At 37.3% G+C, this 17882-nt stretch overlaps 2 protein-coding genes across 2 annotated transcripts in view; one reads left to right on the top strand and one right to left on the bottom strand.

Annotated features, from left to right (window-relative positions):
* Nucleotides 1-10555, top strand: part of LOC100578939 (single Ig IL-1-related receptor) — a 56449-nt gene extending 45894 nt beyond the window's left edge. Inside the window, exons 4-7 of the mRNA XM_003251514.4 lie at nucleotides 3594-3727; nucleotides 4076-4240; nucleotides 6199-6336; nucleotides 7304-10555. Of these exons, the coding sequence (XP_003251562.1) occupies nucleotides 3594-3727; nucleotides 4076-4240; nucleotides 6199-6336; nucleotides 7304-7749 (883 nt within the window). The 3' untranslated portion in view covers nucleotides 7750-10555. The remainder of the gene's footprint in view (nucleotides 1-3593; nucleotides 3728-4075; nucleotides 4241-6198; nucleotides 6337-7303) is intronic.
* LOC410269 (probable multidrug resistance-associated protein lethal(2)03659) lies at nucleotides 9605-17881 on the bottom strand. Its single transcript, XM_393750.7, has 15 exons — nucleotides 17557-17881; nucleotides 16750-16856; nucleotides 15961-16248; nucleotides 15029-15462; nucleotides 14731-14887; nucleotides 14440-14642; nucleotides 13964-14355; nucleotides 13632-13846; nucleotides 13337-13555; nucleotides 13088-13268; nucleotides 12833-13009; nucleotides 12288-12744; nucleotides 11729-12092; nucleotides 10923-11619; nucleotides 9605-10845 (listed from the first exon to the last, which is right to left on the bottom strand). The coding sequence occupies exons 2-15, from the start codon at nucleotides 16824-16826 to the stop codon at nucleotides 10705-10707; spliced, it is 4002 nt and encodes a 1333-aa protein (XP_393750.5). The 5' UTR covers nucleotides 16827-16856; nucleotides 17557-17881; the 3' UTR covers nucleotides 9605-10704.
* Between the last annotated feature and the right edge of the window lies 1 nt (nucleotide 17882).

Genomic DNA, 17882 nt, shown 5'->3' with positions numbered 1-17882 from the left:
TGACGTTGCCGCGTTCCGTCGACATCCCTGAAAATCCTCCTATTTCCACGTAAAGTCCGTTCGAGCGAGGCCGCGCGATTCGCGCCACCGAGGAAAAAACAAGGAGGGGGGGGGAAAAAATCTCGATCGTGTGGTGTAACCGTGTAAACCGATTATCTGTTTCGAGTGTTTCGAGTACAGAGAAAGAGAGAGAGAGAGAGAGAGAGATTGGTAAGAAAGTTGTTGGTCGAGGAAAGTTCGTTTGAATCGAACGAACGCGGAGAGAAAGAAGATCGGGGAGGAGTTTTAATTAAAAACTCGAACAGCGGATGACGGTGAATATCGAGTTTATCGGTTTCCCTTGATTAAACAGGATTGTCGACCGCGCGATGATAGCCGGCCCAGGGATATTGGTAAAGAGAGGATCGAACATAACGCGCGTTTCTTCGAACACTCTATAAATTCCGAGCCGTTAAGTCGATTTAAACTATTCCAATTGACGAGAATGCCGTTCTATGAATCGCCGTTAGAGACCCATCAATCTTCATTCCTGCCGATTGATCTCGAACGCGCGATTTTCAATCTATTTGATTATCGTTCTATTGTAAAGTTAATTTTAAATAGTATTCTCCTCTCGTTTTTCAAATTTAAACGTTTTATTTTTCGTTTGGCGAAAGAAAATAATCCATCTTATTTCATTCTTACGAAACGCGTATATTTTTATACATCTAGACGCGTATGAGAAAGCGTACGAGTGAATACGTATATATTTTGTCGATAAGTTAGATGGCGATCGAAAAAATTTTGATCAGCGCCATCTCGCGTTTGGATCGCCGAAGCTTCGACTCGTTACTAGCGTAGCAGAATGTGCGAGGAGGTATTCGACAGACAAGGAGAATAATACTGTGCGAGAAGGAGAGAGAAAGCGTGCCACTATTTTTGGTTATGTAACTCCTGATATGTTATAATGTAATGGACGTAACGTCGAAAATTAATTAATCGCTCGTTCGTTGATAAAAACTTCTACACCTTTATTACTCGCGTTTTAAAACTAAAACGTCACACGAGTTATCGTGTAAATTTTAACGTGATATTCTTTCCATTTAATTATTTATATAATCGAAGAATCGTTTCAATCGTAAATTTGTAACAAATAATCGATTAATTTATTCGTTCAAACAACAACGAAATTATAAATAAAATTTGCACGTGAATGTAAAGAAAGATGTGATATTTTAGATTCATGGATTTATATTTACACCAAATATTGAAAATTAATAGTTACTCGTTTGTTATTAAAAATTTCTGTACTTTTAAATTCGTGTCTTAAAAATAACAGTTTAGACAAGTTTCTCGTGTAAATTTTAAATTCTTTTTAATCAATTATTTATTAAGCGAATTATCTTAGCGAATGTTTCAATCGCGAGCCTCCATTTTCCTGTCCGAGTCGAAGAATCGATCGATTTATTCGTTCGAAAAAATTATGCATGAAATTTATACGTGAAAGTACTATATTTAGAAATTAATCTTATAATAATGATAAATTAAAAAAAAAAACGCATCGAGCGTTGATCCATGACATTAATTATTAATAAATAATTAATTGGAAAAAATATCGTATTAAAATTTACACGAGAAACTTCCCTGAGGTTTCAGTTTTAAAATGCGAGTACAATAAAAGTGCAGAAATTTTTATTAACGAACGAGCGATAAATTAATTTTCAACGTTGCGTCAATTAGGTTAGAAAATATTAGGAGTTGCATAAGCAAAAATAGTGGCACGCTTTCTTCGTCCTTTTCGCACAGTGTTGCTTTCCTTGTCTATCGAATACCTCCTCGCACATTCTGCTACGCTAGTAACGAGTCAGAGCTTCGGCGATCCAAACGCGAGATGGCGTTGATCCAAATTTTTCGATCGCGGCCTAACTTATCGGCAAAATATAATACGCATTGTACTTGTATTTTCATATTTCTCTAAAATACGTTACGAAGAGAAAGAATTTCGCGAACTCGATTCGGTCGCGATTGATTCGAAACGCGTACGTGATCACGATTGACCGGGGAACGATATTTCTACGAACCAGAGAAGGACTTTTCACCGAGAACTCGCAGCAAGATTCTTGTACCGCTTCGAATGTTTGACCAATACCAATATTTGTTTCAGCGCAACGGAAATTTATTAAGCGTTTCGACGACTCGACGACGCACCTAACCTCTAACACGTATGCCGAACCCACGCATATACGCGAGGTGAAGATCTGTGTGTGTAAAGTGGCGAAGAAAATAGAATCCGAAAGGGGAGAACGTCGAACGAAATTTGCTTTCGCGTTGCGCGTCGTTTTCTGTAATGAATGGCGTTTCCCGATTGTTTGGAATTTTTGGCGGGCGAGTTTTAATTAAAACTTGCCCTATTGAATCGCGAATGAGGAAACCCGATGCCAGTCGATGCTAGATCCCGAGAAAGTTGGTGGATTTAAAATTCACGTTGCGCGTGACTCTCGAAAACTTTTCGATGCGGTCGACGGGCAAAAGGCGAAGGAGGGGGGGGGGGAAGTTGAATACTCGTCGAATTATCCAGTCTGCTTTTATGGATTCGATCGAATCGGGGAATAAACGTGGCGGAAAACGAAAAGATTCGAAAGGAAAAAAAAAATGACGTGCAAAGTTTTTAACGGGATTCGCTTCGTTATTCGGGAAATCGATTCGAGGATAATGGAACTACAGACGAAAAAAAAAAAAATATATATAAACGACGGTGAATTGAATTTTCATCGCGATTCGACGTTGTTCCGCTTGGCATCGGTTGCAAACGAATCATCGGTTTTTAACGTTTGCAACTTTTTACACCGGTTACAACCGATGGCATATTTTTTCGTTACGCAAACTTCGTTACGCGAACAGTCGTGGATGCGCGTAATTGCTCGAATTCGACTTTTTGACTATTCATTCGATAGGTGTGCCAAAGATAACAAAGATAACGTCGCGTTGCGTCACGATTGCTATGATTCCCGAGAAAAAAAAGCGTTGAGATGGGATCGATCGATTAGCGCTCGGCCGAGGTTGAAACATCAAACTGTCCGCGGACAGCTGATGACTCTATAAGCTTAATAACGCACGATCGCGACCAAAGAACTTGACCGAACGAACGTGCCCCTCGCATCGACTGATTTATGACCGTCTCGGTCGAAACAAAGAGACTCGCCTTCGTGCGACCTGCTCCGCGTATACGCGTATACGTACATACGTGTACACAGTGCTTAGAAATGCGTATGTGTTTGAGTAGAAGTTGGATCGCGCGTGCCACGTCGACCGAAATTAGAAAATTGGTCGGCCGAGAGCGCAGGTGTAAAATATGGGAAGGAAAATGATCGCGATAGATGAGGTCAGCTTCTTTTTCCGTTGGATACGAGCGAGTGGCGTAATCGCGTTCTCGGGCACGAGGTCGGATTTACGCGCGTTCGATTCTTCGAAAGATGAAGAAATCATTTTCGCCGTATTTAATTACCGAGATTGCGAGAACTCTACCGAGGTCCGCCATTTTCTCGCTTTTATCATGTTTTCGGTTAAAAACATAGACGATGACTGTTTTTTTTTTTTTTTTTTTTCTTTTTCAGGGAAAACAATCAGATCATTGGCTCTTACTTGGAGATCGAGGACATCACTCTGGAAGATTACGGGGAGTACAAATGCGAAGTTAGCAACGGAGTAGACGAGGAGATCACGTTACCAGCTCACGTTTATCGACAAGGTAAATTCCATCCGGCGAGGATTACGAGAAACGCAACGCGTGCGTATCGTTGGCGAAAAATTGAGAAAGAAACGGTAGCGCTAGTTTACCGCTAATTAACGACTCGATCCATAGTGGAAACGATGTCTCGTAACGATTTCGATCGATTTAATTCGCCGCTCGTTACCGGTCTACGATGTAGCCCAATTAATCCCGTCCAATTAACCGAAATTCGTACGGCGCTCGCGTTTACGCTTTTATCCTGCCAAAACTAACTTTCTTGTATTTACTCCCTCGTTCCAATCCTTCTCTCCCTCCTCGCGATATCGCGATTCGCTTTTATCTCCAACGAACCGTTTCCATTCGCAGAGCCGCAATTCGCGCTGGGACTGCAAAACGGATCCTGGAGAAGATCGTTCCTGGTGGGCGTTCTAGTGCTGGTTTTGCTGATCTCGGCCGGCGCGTTCTACGCTCGCTGCTGGCTGCCACTGGTTCTGCTCTGCCGCGACAAATTCGCCCCTCTCGAGGAGAACGGTAATTATTCCATTACACCCCTGCAACCAGGGGATTAATCGAATTCGATCTTTTACCCCGTAACTCGCGATAAGGAACGTTTATACATTCGTTAGGGAAAGAGAAAGCGTAAGTCTCCTTTTTTTTTTATCATGACCATTTCGTAGTCTTTTTTCTCTTCGAACTTTTTCCTCCCTTTATCCCAACTCGCCATGAATGTTTTAAAAGACGGTTATCAATTACCTTTCTTTTCTTAATCCAAATTAACATATCGAATCCTCACCATTCCAAGTTTTACGAATATCTGGAATAGTGTTAGGTGTCGCTCGATACCCCCAAGGATACTCACCCTAATATCCCCAGCGATTCGAGATCGTTTAATCTCGGTTTAATCCACGGAAAAGAGGCCGCGTTAACGATTTTTCCCCGTACTCTTTATTTTGCTCACGAACTCGGATCTAACTGTTCCGGATAATCGAGGGGTGGGGGGGATACCTTCTCCATTGAACGACGCGCCGTTAAACGCAATTCCTCGGCCCGTTCTTCTCCTTATACGCCGCTATTCGCCGAAGCAGTAGCCCCCGTTCCGCGATAAGCCTCAGCCTTGCCGCTTATCGGATTGTTGATTTTCAGATAGGAAATGGCCGTGGCGGATTTTCGAAGCAAGGATACGGGTTCGGACGGCTCGAAGGAGAAGGAAAAAAAATCGAACATTGCACGCGAGCGAAAAAAGAGATGGCGTTGTCTCTCGTCCGATAAGATCGCGCCGCCGATCGACCCTAATACGGAAGCTGGAAAATTGGCGCGGATTACGATTCTTCTCGGAAGAGGCGCGCCTCCTCCGTTAACGTTTCGCTGAGACCGTTTTCTCTCTATTAGCCGAATAACCATCGAGAAAGTGAAATCTATCACGGTTCCTAGAAGTCGATCGATTTGTTTCCAGAAAAGAGAAATCCGCAACGTCTGATCTCTGTGTGTGTGGGAGGCATGGTTATGCGCGAGTTGTGTGTGTGTGTGTGTATGTGTGTCGCGTGGGAGAGAGTACATGATTCTGTGTGCGCGTGATTTGTGTGTGTGATTGTGTGTGATTCTGTGGTTCTGTGCGGTTGTATGTGTGTGTGTATGTGTGTGTGTGTCCGCGTGTGCGTGGGAGAGTGTACGTGATTCTGTGTGCGCGTGATTTGTGTGTGTAGTGTGTGGTTTTGTGTGTGTGTGTGTGTGTGTGTGTGTGTGTGTGTGTGTGTGTGTGTGTGTGTGTGTGTGTGTGTGTGTGTGTGTGTGTGTGTGTGTCCGCCCGCACGTATGTGGGAGAGTGTGTGTGATTGTGTACGCGCGCGTGGTTTTGTGTGTGTGTGTGTGTGTGTGTGTGTGTGTGTGTGTGTGTGTGTGTGTGTGTGTGTGTGTGTGTGTGTGTGTGTGTGTGTGTGTGTGTGTGTGTGTGTCCATGTCTATATTCGAGTGTGTGTATATGTGTGAACACATGCTTGTGTGTGTGTGTGTGTGTGTGTGTGTGTGTGTGTGTGTGTGTGTGTGTGTGTGTGTGTGTGTGTGTGTGTGTGTGTGTGTGTGTGTGTGTCCCCGCGCGTGTGTGAAATAGTGTGTGTGATTGTGTGCGCGCGCGTGGTTGTGTGTGTGTATCCGCGTGTGTGTGTGGTTGTGTGTGGTTTTGTATGCGGTTTTGTATGTGTGTGAGTATACAGTTTTTCCAGGAAAGAGAAATCATCGTCATCACGATGACGGAACGTTTATCGAGATTCTTACGATTTTTCTTCGAAAGGGAGGGAGAAGAAGAAAAAAATTGCCTTCGTCGCGAAACTGATAAATAAATAAATTTTTTTGCCATAGACTTGAGGTGTACCGTCTCCCCCCACTTCCCGGAAATTCGTCTCACCCTCCGTTTACGTTTCGACTGGACGACCGGTGGAATCGTAATTGGATTGAACGTGCTGCCTCTAACCATGAATTTTGACGAATTTCAGATGGAAAGGAAAGCGACGCCCTGGTCTGCTACCACGAGAAAGACTCGAACCTGGCCATCGGCATAGTTATACCAACGCTGGAGTCGAGGCATCGGTACAAGTGCACGTCGCTCGAGCTCTCCCAACTGAATCAGAATTGTAAGACTGGACTTTAATTAAACGCGGCTCGCCTCTCCCCCTCCCTCGATTATTAAGTTTCCTGTCGCGTGGTGGCGGGCGGAACAATCTTTCCCTCTCTCTCTCTTTCTCTCTCTCTCTCTCGTCGACAAACCTCTCAAGTCGAGAATCACGCTCGATCACAGAGATCGATGTGATATGGAAAATAGGAAAAAATTACGCGAATCCCGTCGTTTCTTATCATCAAGTATGACATTGCAATCGTTGAATTGTAACGCAAGTTGAAATGAATTGAACGCAAATGAAACGTTGTTGAAATAGTTGTTGCGTATTGGAATCAAGTTAACGCGATCTAGTTTTGACAGCAGCCTCTCGTGAATATCACCAACGGGTGAAAAACATATTCAGACGCTGATTTCGTTCTAATTGGCAGGGGGAGGGGGAGCGAAATTGGACCGAGAGGGTGAGAACGGATTCCGGCCACCGATTTTATTAATGCAAATTGCGACCTCGATTCACCTCGTTGCAAACTAGCCTATACATAAATTTCGTTCCGCGCTTCTCTCTCTCTCTCTGTCGTGTGTTCTTCCTTCAACGCATATTGCAACATATACAAGTAAATGTAATTGGAAAAAAATGCCAGCTTTTCCTCTTCTTCATCGAGCGATGGAGAGAGAGAGAGAGAGAGAGAGAGAGAGAGAGAGAGAGAAGGGAAAGGTTATCCTTCGGGATATCCACTGTGGACTCGCAGCGCGGAACGTGAAATTTGGCAAATTGAATTAGAAAGTTGGGTCAGTTTCCCTCTTGGACGGCGAACGAGTTGTTGGTGTTTGTCTCCCGTATTCGAATTAGGCTTGGATCCCTAAACTCCGTCTCTCGATACATACCGGGTGTCTCGAAATGAAATTATAAAGTCTTAAAAAATCATCATCACTGCTGCGCGGTGAAAATTTATAGAATGGAAAATAAAATGAATTTTCGTTTTCAGGGGCGTTGGAGATCGGCGCGCACGTCGCCTCGAGCCGAAGGATCGTCGTGATCCTGAGCCCAGCCTGTCTGGGAAACGTTTGGAACGAGGCGAGCGTGGGCCCCATACTGAACCAGTTGTCGTCGCTCGCGACACGAACGATAGCGATCGTGACCAAGGATTTGCCGAGCGCGACCACGATCGCGAAACGATCGAATCGGGGCTGCAACAATTCGACCGAATTATCCCTCGATCGCCTCAAGATCCTCCACTGGGACGAGGCGTGGAACACGTCCGCTTCTGGTGACCATAATAAATTTTGGTACAAGCTCCGGCTCGCCATGCCTCCCGTCCGACCAATCAGCACCGAAGGTGGCTGCCAGTCGGTCGCCATGATCGTCCAAGCGAATGGAAAGTGCGGACAGCAGAAGGCTCGCTCGCGCGAAAGCCTCGAGGTTTTAGTGTAAGCTTAAGGAAGAGATGATCGGAGAGAAGATATGTGTATTCCTACGTGCATTCATCTATCCATCCATCCATCCATCCATCCATCCATATACATACATCCGCGTTTCTTACTTCCGCTTTTGCGCGAAGCGACGCGGCATCGTGCCAAACGTGTTCGATCGTCCATCGTGTTTTCATGCGAAAAAAACGAATCCTTTCCTCGAAAATTTCAACATCCTTTTGTTTCTCGCCGAACGTCGATCGTTCCCCGTGTTCGAATCAGTGTTTTTCGCAATGTGTTTCGTTCCCGTTTCGGCCGTGATGAAACGATGTCGCTTTGGCGAGTTGTTCTCTCGTCCCGAATAAAGTGATTTTGAAAAGAAGATTTTTGAAAAGTGGCAGTTTGAAGTGCGAGATACGGGTTGGTGGTGTATATACGTAATAGTGAGCGAAAACTTTCTTTTTCTTATCGCGAACGAAATACGCGCCATCTCGTTTCGTATCTCTTACTCTCCACGTATGGCCGACAACGATCCCTTGCGACGCTCGAGGAAAGAGGAAAATATGGACGACACTCGCAGTCTTCCTTCTTCGCACGTGTACGTGACACTTCGAAGCGAGCGAAAGAAAGAAAAGAATCGAGATGTGAGAACAAGTTACATGATAAAATATTAAAAGATGAGGAGAGAGGAAGAGTCTCTCTCTCTCTCGTTTCTCTCGTCTCTATATACATATACGTATACATATATATAGCATCGCTTATTACGTAGACTATTCTCGTTTTCTATGTTTTTGTATATATCGAACAATTCGGGTGCTTCGTTATTCTTATTTATTTACTTAACTAAGACCGTATTATTTATATACCGTTTAGATGTTGATCGATCGTTCGAATGGAGATCAAGAATTGTGTAAAAGTCTATGTTTTTAGACGTACTTTTCTAAGAGGATTTTATGCGCGGTTTTTAGCGAAAAAAAAAAAGAAAAAAATTTACTTAATCGTAAGACTATAATGATAGTAACACATAAGTATTTTATACTGGTTTGTATATATATGTGTGTATGTGTAAAAGGAGGAAAAGGATAAAGGATGCGTGTACGAGTGTATACATACGCGTGTATCTGGTATGCATGTGTATATAATAGTTTTTGTATCTCTTTCAGAATAATCATGCCTCGAATGAACGCGAGGCGCTTACAGAAAATCCTGTAATTCTAATGATAGAAGTAACGATTATCCGCAACATATAACCTAACCGCATAATTGTACCTATTCTAAATGTTAAACACACGCGCAGATTCCGCAACGTGAGCTTAATTTTAATAATCATAGTAATCTCTTTACTGTCAGTATTACGATACACTAGTGTACTTGTTTCGCGAGAATATGCCTGGACGATTGATCCACACGCGTCACGGGCAATTGTTGCGAGCCGAGTATAAGCAGAGTATATATAGACGTTAGGAGGTATACTTGTTTGTTTAGCGATATACGAAATGACAAAGCGACAACTATCCTTTAATCGTTCGTTGTCGCGTTTCTTTTTTTCTCTCTTTCTCTCTCTTTCTTTCTCTCTCCGTCGCCTGGTTACAAAATAAAAGACAATCGTTTTTAGGATTTTTTTAAAGGACAATATGGTGAAAAAAATGTGTATGCAAGTATATATGTGTATGGCATCTCGTTTCCGTTTGATTCCGATCGCGCACACTCTGAACAGTGTCAGTCGACGATACAAGGCTCTACACGTACCAAATATCAAAATGTCCGTTTCTCTTCGCGTCCATGTTTGATTGGAGAATAAACGGAAATTATTGTCCGAGAATTCGATAATAAACAGAGAGTATTTATATTTCCAGAAATCGTGGTTAAATTGTCACTTTTTTTTTTCTTTATTAACGAGATTGCGTTTCGTAAATTTATCGAGATCACTGCCATTTTTAATCGTTAAACAATAACAACAACGACGACGACGACGAGAAGGATAACAATAATCGTCGTATAATTGTTATTTTCTATAATAGAAAATGTTAAATGTGAATGAAAAATTCTTTGAAAATGAAAAAAAAAAGACACGATGTATCAACAAGATAAATGTTGCATTTATATTTTCCATTTATAATTAAATTACATAGGCACTTGTACATAATACGATTAATTTCACTTAAGCGTACGATATATCATCTTGTACGAAAAATAAGTCTATTATGTAAAATAATAAGTATAAGACATGAACCTTTTAGATTCTTGAATAGAAAAAATTGCACTTCTGACACAGTACAAAACTGGGAAAATTCGTTTGATCGACTATATAAAGCTGCTCTCGTTTGCTTCGTATTACGAATTTAAGATTCGATTCGATATATACAGATGAGGAAAGAACCGAAAATATCTCAAACTCGTAATTCTTTTTTTTCTTTTTTTTTTCCAATTTTTATGTACATAAGTGGCAATTAAATACAGAATCGCGGTTTTTTTTTTTTTTAATAAAATTGTTTTGATATGAGCATAAATCGATCGAAACATTTCTACTTAAGAAATCGTATAGATACCTATTCTTCTGAAGAATGGTTTTTTTTATATTACACAGCACCGATACGTGGAAGAAACGACGAGGTAAATCTCTAATTATAGTACGGTATGTATAAAAATAATGTCATATCACATGTATATAAGTACGTATTTGAATCTTGTTACAATTATTTAAAGCAATATTTATCGGGATAAAAATACTGATTTCAAGTTCGCTCATAAGGTATATCAGTCTATGGCAATGATTGATATTATCGACGAACGTGAAATTCGATAAAAAAAAAAAAAAAAATGAGCCCTGAAAATAACATGTACTTCGTTAAAAGTACTAGTCCTATAAATTTATATAATTGTACAAAGAGACTATCTAATAACACTACGTAAACGTAGTCTTTCGAAGAGAAGAATGGATTCTCAATTCCATTCCGTGAATAGGTTATGAAGTTCATCAAAGCGTGGTCGACGTTCGATTTTCGTAGCTTAGGCGTGCAATTTCTTTCAAAACTTCTGCCATTGCCGGCCCCGTTTCGTTTATCATACTGTTCAAATGTCCATTCTTTTGAATCAACACGTGAGGAGCATCGAACTCCTACGAAATTAAACAAATTTTATCATCCGTTCCAACTTTCCAATTACAGAATAAAAATTTGATCAACGATTGCTTACCACTGCATTACCGGCGTCCATAACCAAAATTCGATCGCTGTCCATCACGGTATTGAGACGATGGGCAATAGTGAGAACTGTACATTTGGCAAATTTTACACGAATTGTTTTCTGGATAAGCTCGTCGGTTTGTGGATCGACGTTCGCAGTTGCCTCGTCAAGAACAAGGATCGGATTGTTTTTTATTATCGCGCGTGCCAGACAGACCAATTGACGTTGTCCAACGCTCAGATTAGAACCACCTTCGTTAATGTGAGATTGTAGGTTATATTCTTTCAATTCAACTTCTTCCAATGCTTGCCAAAGTTCATCGTCGTTGTAATTATCGAAAGGATCTAAATTCTTTCTCAACGAACCCGAGAATAGGAAGGGTTCTTGAGGAATTATACTAATCTTTGAACGCAAATCGTGAAGTCCAATCTCGTGAATCGGAACACCGTCTATTTTGATAACACCGTCGAGATACGCAAGGCGAAAAATTGCCGATATTAGCGATGATTTTCCAGCACCTGTTCGTCCAACAATTCCTATCTTTTCGTGCGAATAAATCATGATATTCAAATTCTTTAATACCGGACTCTCGGTTGGACTATATCTCATCGATACGTTTTGAAACTCAATTTTACCCTCGTCTGGCCAATTTTCTTTAGGTTTTTTATCCGGCGTGCTTTCGAAGGGTGGTTCGCTCTCCAAATTGCTGAAAATACAATTAACAGAATGTTAATGAAAATGTTTGTATATATATATAGTTTGTATATAGCAATATAGTTTGTATGTTAACAGTAATTTTCTCGTGGATTACTTACGTATACTCCAATACACGTTCTACTGAAGTCATTTGATTTTCTAGCTCGGTACTTTGTCTCATACCCCACTGGAACATTCCAGTTAATCCGAGACTTTGCGTTATGGCCAAACCCACGTTACCTTTCCCCGCGGCAGTGTCTAGTAGCAAGAAACTCAAAGTAACCAAGGTGATGTAAATAACGCAGAAGAAATCCAGCCAGAATGCAAACGCTCTTGAAGAAGATATGAATATGTACCATGCTGATGAATGTAAATCTTGGTGTTCATCAAATTCTTTCGTCAAAATTTCTTGGGCATTAAAGGCACGTACTGTTGGCAATCCTTCCAAGGTTGCACTGAGGTGTGCAAAGACCGGGGATCGAGCTAGCATTTATTATATCATAAATTGATTAATCGGTTACTCATTTCATGACTTTTAAATCATTAAAAGTTCCTTCTTTTACATATGAAAAACAATAGAGAACTGAAGACTGGATGAAGACTCTTTCTCTCCCTCTCTCTCTCTCTCTCTCTCTCCACTTTTAAGAAAAAAAGATCGTGTTAAAAGTAAGTACTCACTAACTCCATCCAGACGTTTGACACTGCGACTAGTTGCCAGATAGAAAACACGAAGATAGTAGAAAACTATTCCGATTATCACGGTGGGTATTAGTAACCAATAATTAGCTACTCCAACAACAGCTACAATCCCAAGGAGGGACAAGCCGATTTGTATACAATCGATTAATGCTATTGGTAATACTTCATCGATAGCGCCCATATCCTTTGAAAATCTATTAAGAACACGTCCAGACGTGTTGGTATTGAAAAACCTCATCCTTGCTTGACTCAAAGATTGGAACATACGATCATGCAATCTAATTGATGCTTTCATACATGTCGTAAAGAAGGTAAATGAACGTATGAAAGTAATTATAACGGTAGAAATGACTAAGCCGGTGTACAAATATATGCAATATTCACGGCTTAACGGACCTTTCCAATTTATCTCCACTTCGTTGTTCGTCTCGTTTACCTTTGGATAAATAATATTTACTCGTTATAATCGTTGTAATCGCAAAAATTTGATAAAAGAAATTTGATCTGATTAAAGAAATAATTACGTATTTCTCTTCCATGTTGACCCATTCAGAGATAAAGAAATCACTACCACTAGCGAGGCCTTGTGCAAGCACACAAAATATAGCAATGGTAGCTACCAGACACCAATTTCCACCTGCACGGAAATATTTTGCATACACTTCACCGGAAACTTTGCCTTTCGACTGCATTTCAGCTATCTATAAATATAAACAGTTTTATATACGATTTTCATTCAATCTGTATCTTTTTTTTTTTTTTTTTATGAAAATTCTTACTTCGACTGGATCATTTTTCTCACTAGTGTTACTTTTTATAGAACTCAAAGATGTTACACTAGCGTGTCGAGAAGTAGTCCTACTTGGTGGATTAGATGATCGTTGTTGTTCTTCCTCCTCGCTCTCTTTCTCCAACAATCTTCCAAAATCCATTCCCATGGAAGCAAGTTTTTCGTAAGAACTAAAAATAAATAATAATATTGTAATTTAAACGGATTGAAAGTAATGGCGAAAAAATTGGAATCATACCCTTCCGCCTCGATTGCTCCATCTTTCAGAACAATAATTCTGTCTACAGCTTGTAAGTATTGCAATTGATGCGTGACGAGAATTCTAGTCTTTCCTTTTAAATACTTCACGATACATTCTTCGAACATATGTTTGCCTACGTGAGCATCTACGGCGCTCAACGGATCATCCAACAAGTATATCTCTGTTTCTGAGTAAACCGCTCTTGCTAAATTTATCCTATACAAACAAATTGAAATGGATAACGTAGTATAGTGATCTTTAAAAGAATTACATATATGCATGTAATAATTACCTAGCACGTTGACCACCGGACAAACTAATTCCTCTTTCACCGACGATCGTTTTGTCTCCATATGGTAATAAAGTAAAATCTCTTTTCAGTTGGCAGACTTTAATTACACGATCGTAACGGTATTGATCAAATTTTCTACCAAACAAAATATTTTGCCTAACGGAGCCGGCGAACAACCATGGTTCTTGACTAGCATATGTGATTCTACCATTTATCTGTAAAACAATATAAAACAAATATTTTCAACTATCGTATTGATAAGACGTATCGTATCTATCAGAGTGAGGCAAATTACACAAACAAGATACAATTATCGAAGAAACGATACAAACCTCTATAATGCCAGAGTTCAATGGTAATTCTTTTAATATGACGTTAAGCAAACTACTTTTACCAGAACCAACTTGGCCAACAACAGCAATTAATTCGCCCGATTTCACATTAATATTGATATTCTTCAACGTGTCTTCTTGATCGTGCACCAACCATTTGCAATTAGCATTTCTTAATGATAAAATATATTCAGTTTGATTGTTCGTTTCGACATCTGTACTTTTCACATCATTTGTATCTTTTTCTACTTTATTAACATCATTTTGGTCATCTTTTGATCTCTCATTTTTACATTCTTCCGTTTTCTTGCTCGTTTCCTCAAGTTCTTCGTACAACATGAATTTTTGTAAACGTTTTATAGAAACTAATAATTCTGCTATTTGTGTTACTCCTATTTGCATTATCAATATATATTTTTTTTTATTAGATTTATTAATCAAGCGTTATAAATAATTATTTATTCAAACATACTTGCCTTGTGGGAAATAGACGGTCATAGTTAGACGTAAAATATTGTAATACGCTTGTAACATAAACACTTTCTCAGCAGTAATTTTATGACCATACAGTATATAAGCTAATATAGTAATAAAAAGCGACATCCTTGTAGTGAACATAATAAAAGACATGGTAATACCTCTAATGAAAGACATATATCGTATAATATTGATTTCTCTCCTATAACAATATCAATAATTTCACATTTACGAATATAAAAATGCAAATCGCATAAAAGACGCATAAAAGACGCATATAAGACGCATACCTTCTAGCTCTTTCGATTAATTTACTAAATGGTTTCTCCCAGGTATACATTTTGATTGCTTGAATGCCACTAATAATCTCATTGGTCAAACGGACTCTTTCATCTGTTCTAATAGCAGTTTTTAATCTGAACACCGAGGACTTTTTACCCAAATATCCTATGTATTTATAAAAGAAAAAACAAAGAGAAAAAAATAAAAAAACGAAAAAAAAAACGGTAACATAAAATATAAAAAAAAATTACATACATTTATATATTTATCTAAAGCTACAAATATGAAATTATTAATTTTAATTACCTTGTAAGGGAATAAATAATAAAAGTACTATAACTCCAAACATAGCAGATAGTTCGACTTGCCTATACATAAAATATGTTATAATGATAGTTTCAAGTGGACCAATCCACAAATAATGTATATATATTATTGCTATATCAAATCTATTAACATCATTAGACAAAAGATTCACTGCTTGTCCCACTGTTGTGTCTCCTAAAGCAGTTCTTGAAAGCTTCAATGCTTTTCTATATAGCAATGTACAACAAGCCACGCGTAACTTCATTCCAATATGAAGTACCCCCATCATGTACGGGTGACTAACAAATAACAATAAAAATGAACATAGTATTATACCACCCGCATATAAATAGGCATTTTCTTTTTCTCCTTCTAAAGCATTGTCACTATTATACATTCTCAAGAGTCGACCAAGAAATAAAGGTTGCAGTACCCTGTATATAAAATAAATATATAAAATTACTTTTAATGAATTATTACATATTTTATTGATTGATTAATTAATTAATTTTATTGCAAACTACCAAAAAAAAACCCAAAATAATATTAGTAAGTATTACTTTGATAATCAACTAGTAGCAATCAACTTTGTTCTACTTCCTAAGCAAAAAAAAAAAAAAACTTCAAGCAAAAAACAAATTAATGCCATATAGGAAATAAAAGAATTAACAGTTAGAAAACAAAGGAGATTTAATAAGGGACTTAACGGTTTCGTCACATTGTCAATTTCATAAACTTGAGAATTTGAAAAATTGTACAAATTGGTCATTACAGTATGTATTGGTATAGATTCGACTTTTGGTTGACTGCAGTAATGGATCAAAAAACGAAGAAACAAAGGTTGTGACAATCTGAACCAATAATCATATTATAAAATTCAATGTATTTAATGTATTTTCTATCGTAGTAATATATGTTAAATGATTATGTACCTAAGCACAATGTCCGCAACCGCTAAAAATATTCCATATATAAGTAATTGAAATCCAAAACATTTGAAAAGAACCTTTAGTAAACTAGGCTCCTTTAATTTTTTTTGATTGTATTTTCCCTTCTTTTCATTTAGCAACTTTTGTTTTTCATAAGCTTTGTACTCCTTTTGCCATGTTTTTGATATCTTTGTTCCTAAATAACTGCTTTTATGCTCTTTGAGAGGTCTGTATAAGTCACTTACTTCTAAATCTTTACGAGAACCATTCCAAAAAATAGGAAGCGTAAATCTATTAATAAAAAGTATAATTATTATTACATTATATTATTATTATTATTATTATTATTGTTGTTGTTATTATTATTATTATTACTAATAATTAACACTATAAATAACATTTTAATTCAATAGAATTTTAAAATGATAAAAAGAAAACAATATCACTTATCTCATTTTCCATTATCTTTAAATCAATGACTGAGCTAAATATTTAAACCTAGAATATTATCTGTTTTCAAGCAATTTATATTAATGTTCACTGATTAAAGATAAAAGAAAAAAGATAATAAGAATATACCTTCAAAAAATTCTATCTAAGAATACTAATAGATAACAATACTAATAAAGTATTATTGGGTTAATAATGGAATTCAAGATAAATGTCATTTTATTTACACAAGAATTTCACATATTCAAAGATATTGTTTACTTATCAATTTAAGTAATATTTTTATTAGTAGGGCATGACAAAGAAAAAATTAAACGAGTCACTGTATTTTGTAAAACTTACGCAAATGTTAAAATACTAAGAGGATTTGCTCCTTCTCTAGGATGTTTTTTTCTTTCTTTTTTTATTTTTCCATCCATAATGACATTTGATTTATTAATCAATTTTTCCTGAAAAAATAAAATAAAATAAAATAATTCGAATCTCCGATATAATAATTTTATTATTTTATTACAAATATTCACGAAAAAAATGATAAAAAAAAAAAAATATCATTAGAAATCGAAATAGATACAGCGTAATTATTATTTCTATTGTAATTGATCTTTTTAGAATAATAAGATAACAAAAAAAATTCAATTAAAAAAATAAAATATATATATTGTAGAAATAGTAATATAGTAAAATTATCAACATTATTATTAAATATTAATAGATAAATATTGTTTTTAATTTTAATTTGATTATTTTTATAATAGAAAAAATATGTAAAATTATATAATAGAACAAGTATTTCTGAGTTTCATTTTTTTACTAACAATAAAAAATTATTATTAGCAACTATGTTCATAAAAATGTCATTTCATTTTACATAATACATTCAAATCGACACACGGTTTGAATTTAAATTATATAATAATAAAACGATAATTTTTTTATATAAAATAATCAAGAATTTTAATAGTTTAGAATAATTATGCTTAATAGAACAGATTTTTTAATAAATGATAAAACTGTCATTTGAAACTTTCCAAGATGAACCGGAACAATAATTCAAATGTTTGTTATTATAATATCGTTGAAACGAAAATTATTAGAGAAGATAATATAAAGTATAAATAAATGTTGTCAAAATTTCACATCACTTACGGTTAAAAATAAACGTAACTATTTTTTGGTATGTAAATATCCCATTACATTTCAAAATCACAATAAATTACCGGTGACTAGCACTTGCAACAGTTGACTGTGCTTTACTCGCTCGAGTTCGTATATGTTATTGGTTAACCTTAAACTAATACACATAATATCACCTCGTATAGACTATCTTTACGTATATCTCTGTTTTTATATCCGTATCTCTTCGTAATAACAATCAAAATGACACCTTTTGCAAACATACGAGGAAAGGAGGATTTATATTATCAACGATTCATTTTTAACACAGAAACAGAAGATACAAAGATAATTGAACA

The sequence above is a fragment of the Apis mellifera genome, linkage group LG11 (assembly GCF_003254395.2).
Source record: "Apis mellifera strain DH4 linkage group LG11, Amel_HAv3.1, whole genome shotgun sequence".
NCBI lineage: Eukaryota > Metazoa > Arthropoda > Insecta > Hymenoptera > Apidae > Apis > Apis mellifera.
The sequence above is the reverse complement of the archived record's forward strand: the minus strand, read 5'-3'. Positions and strand labels throughout refer to the sequence as shown.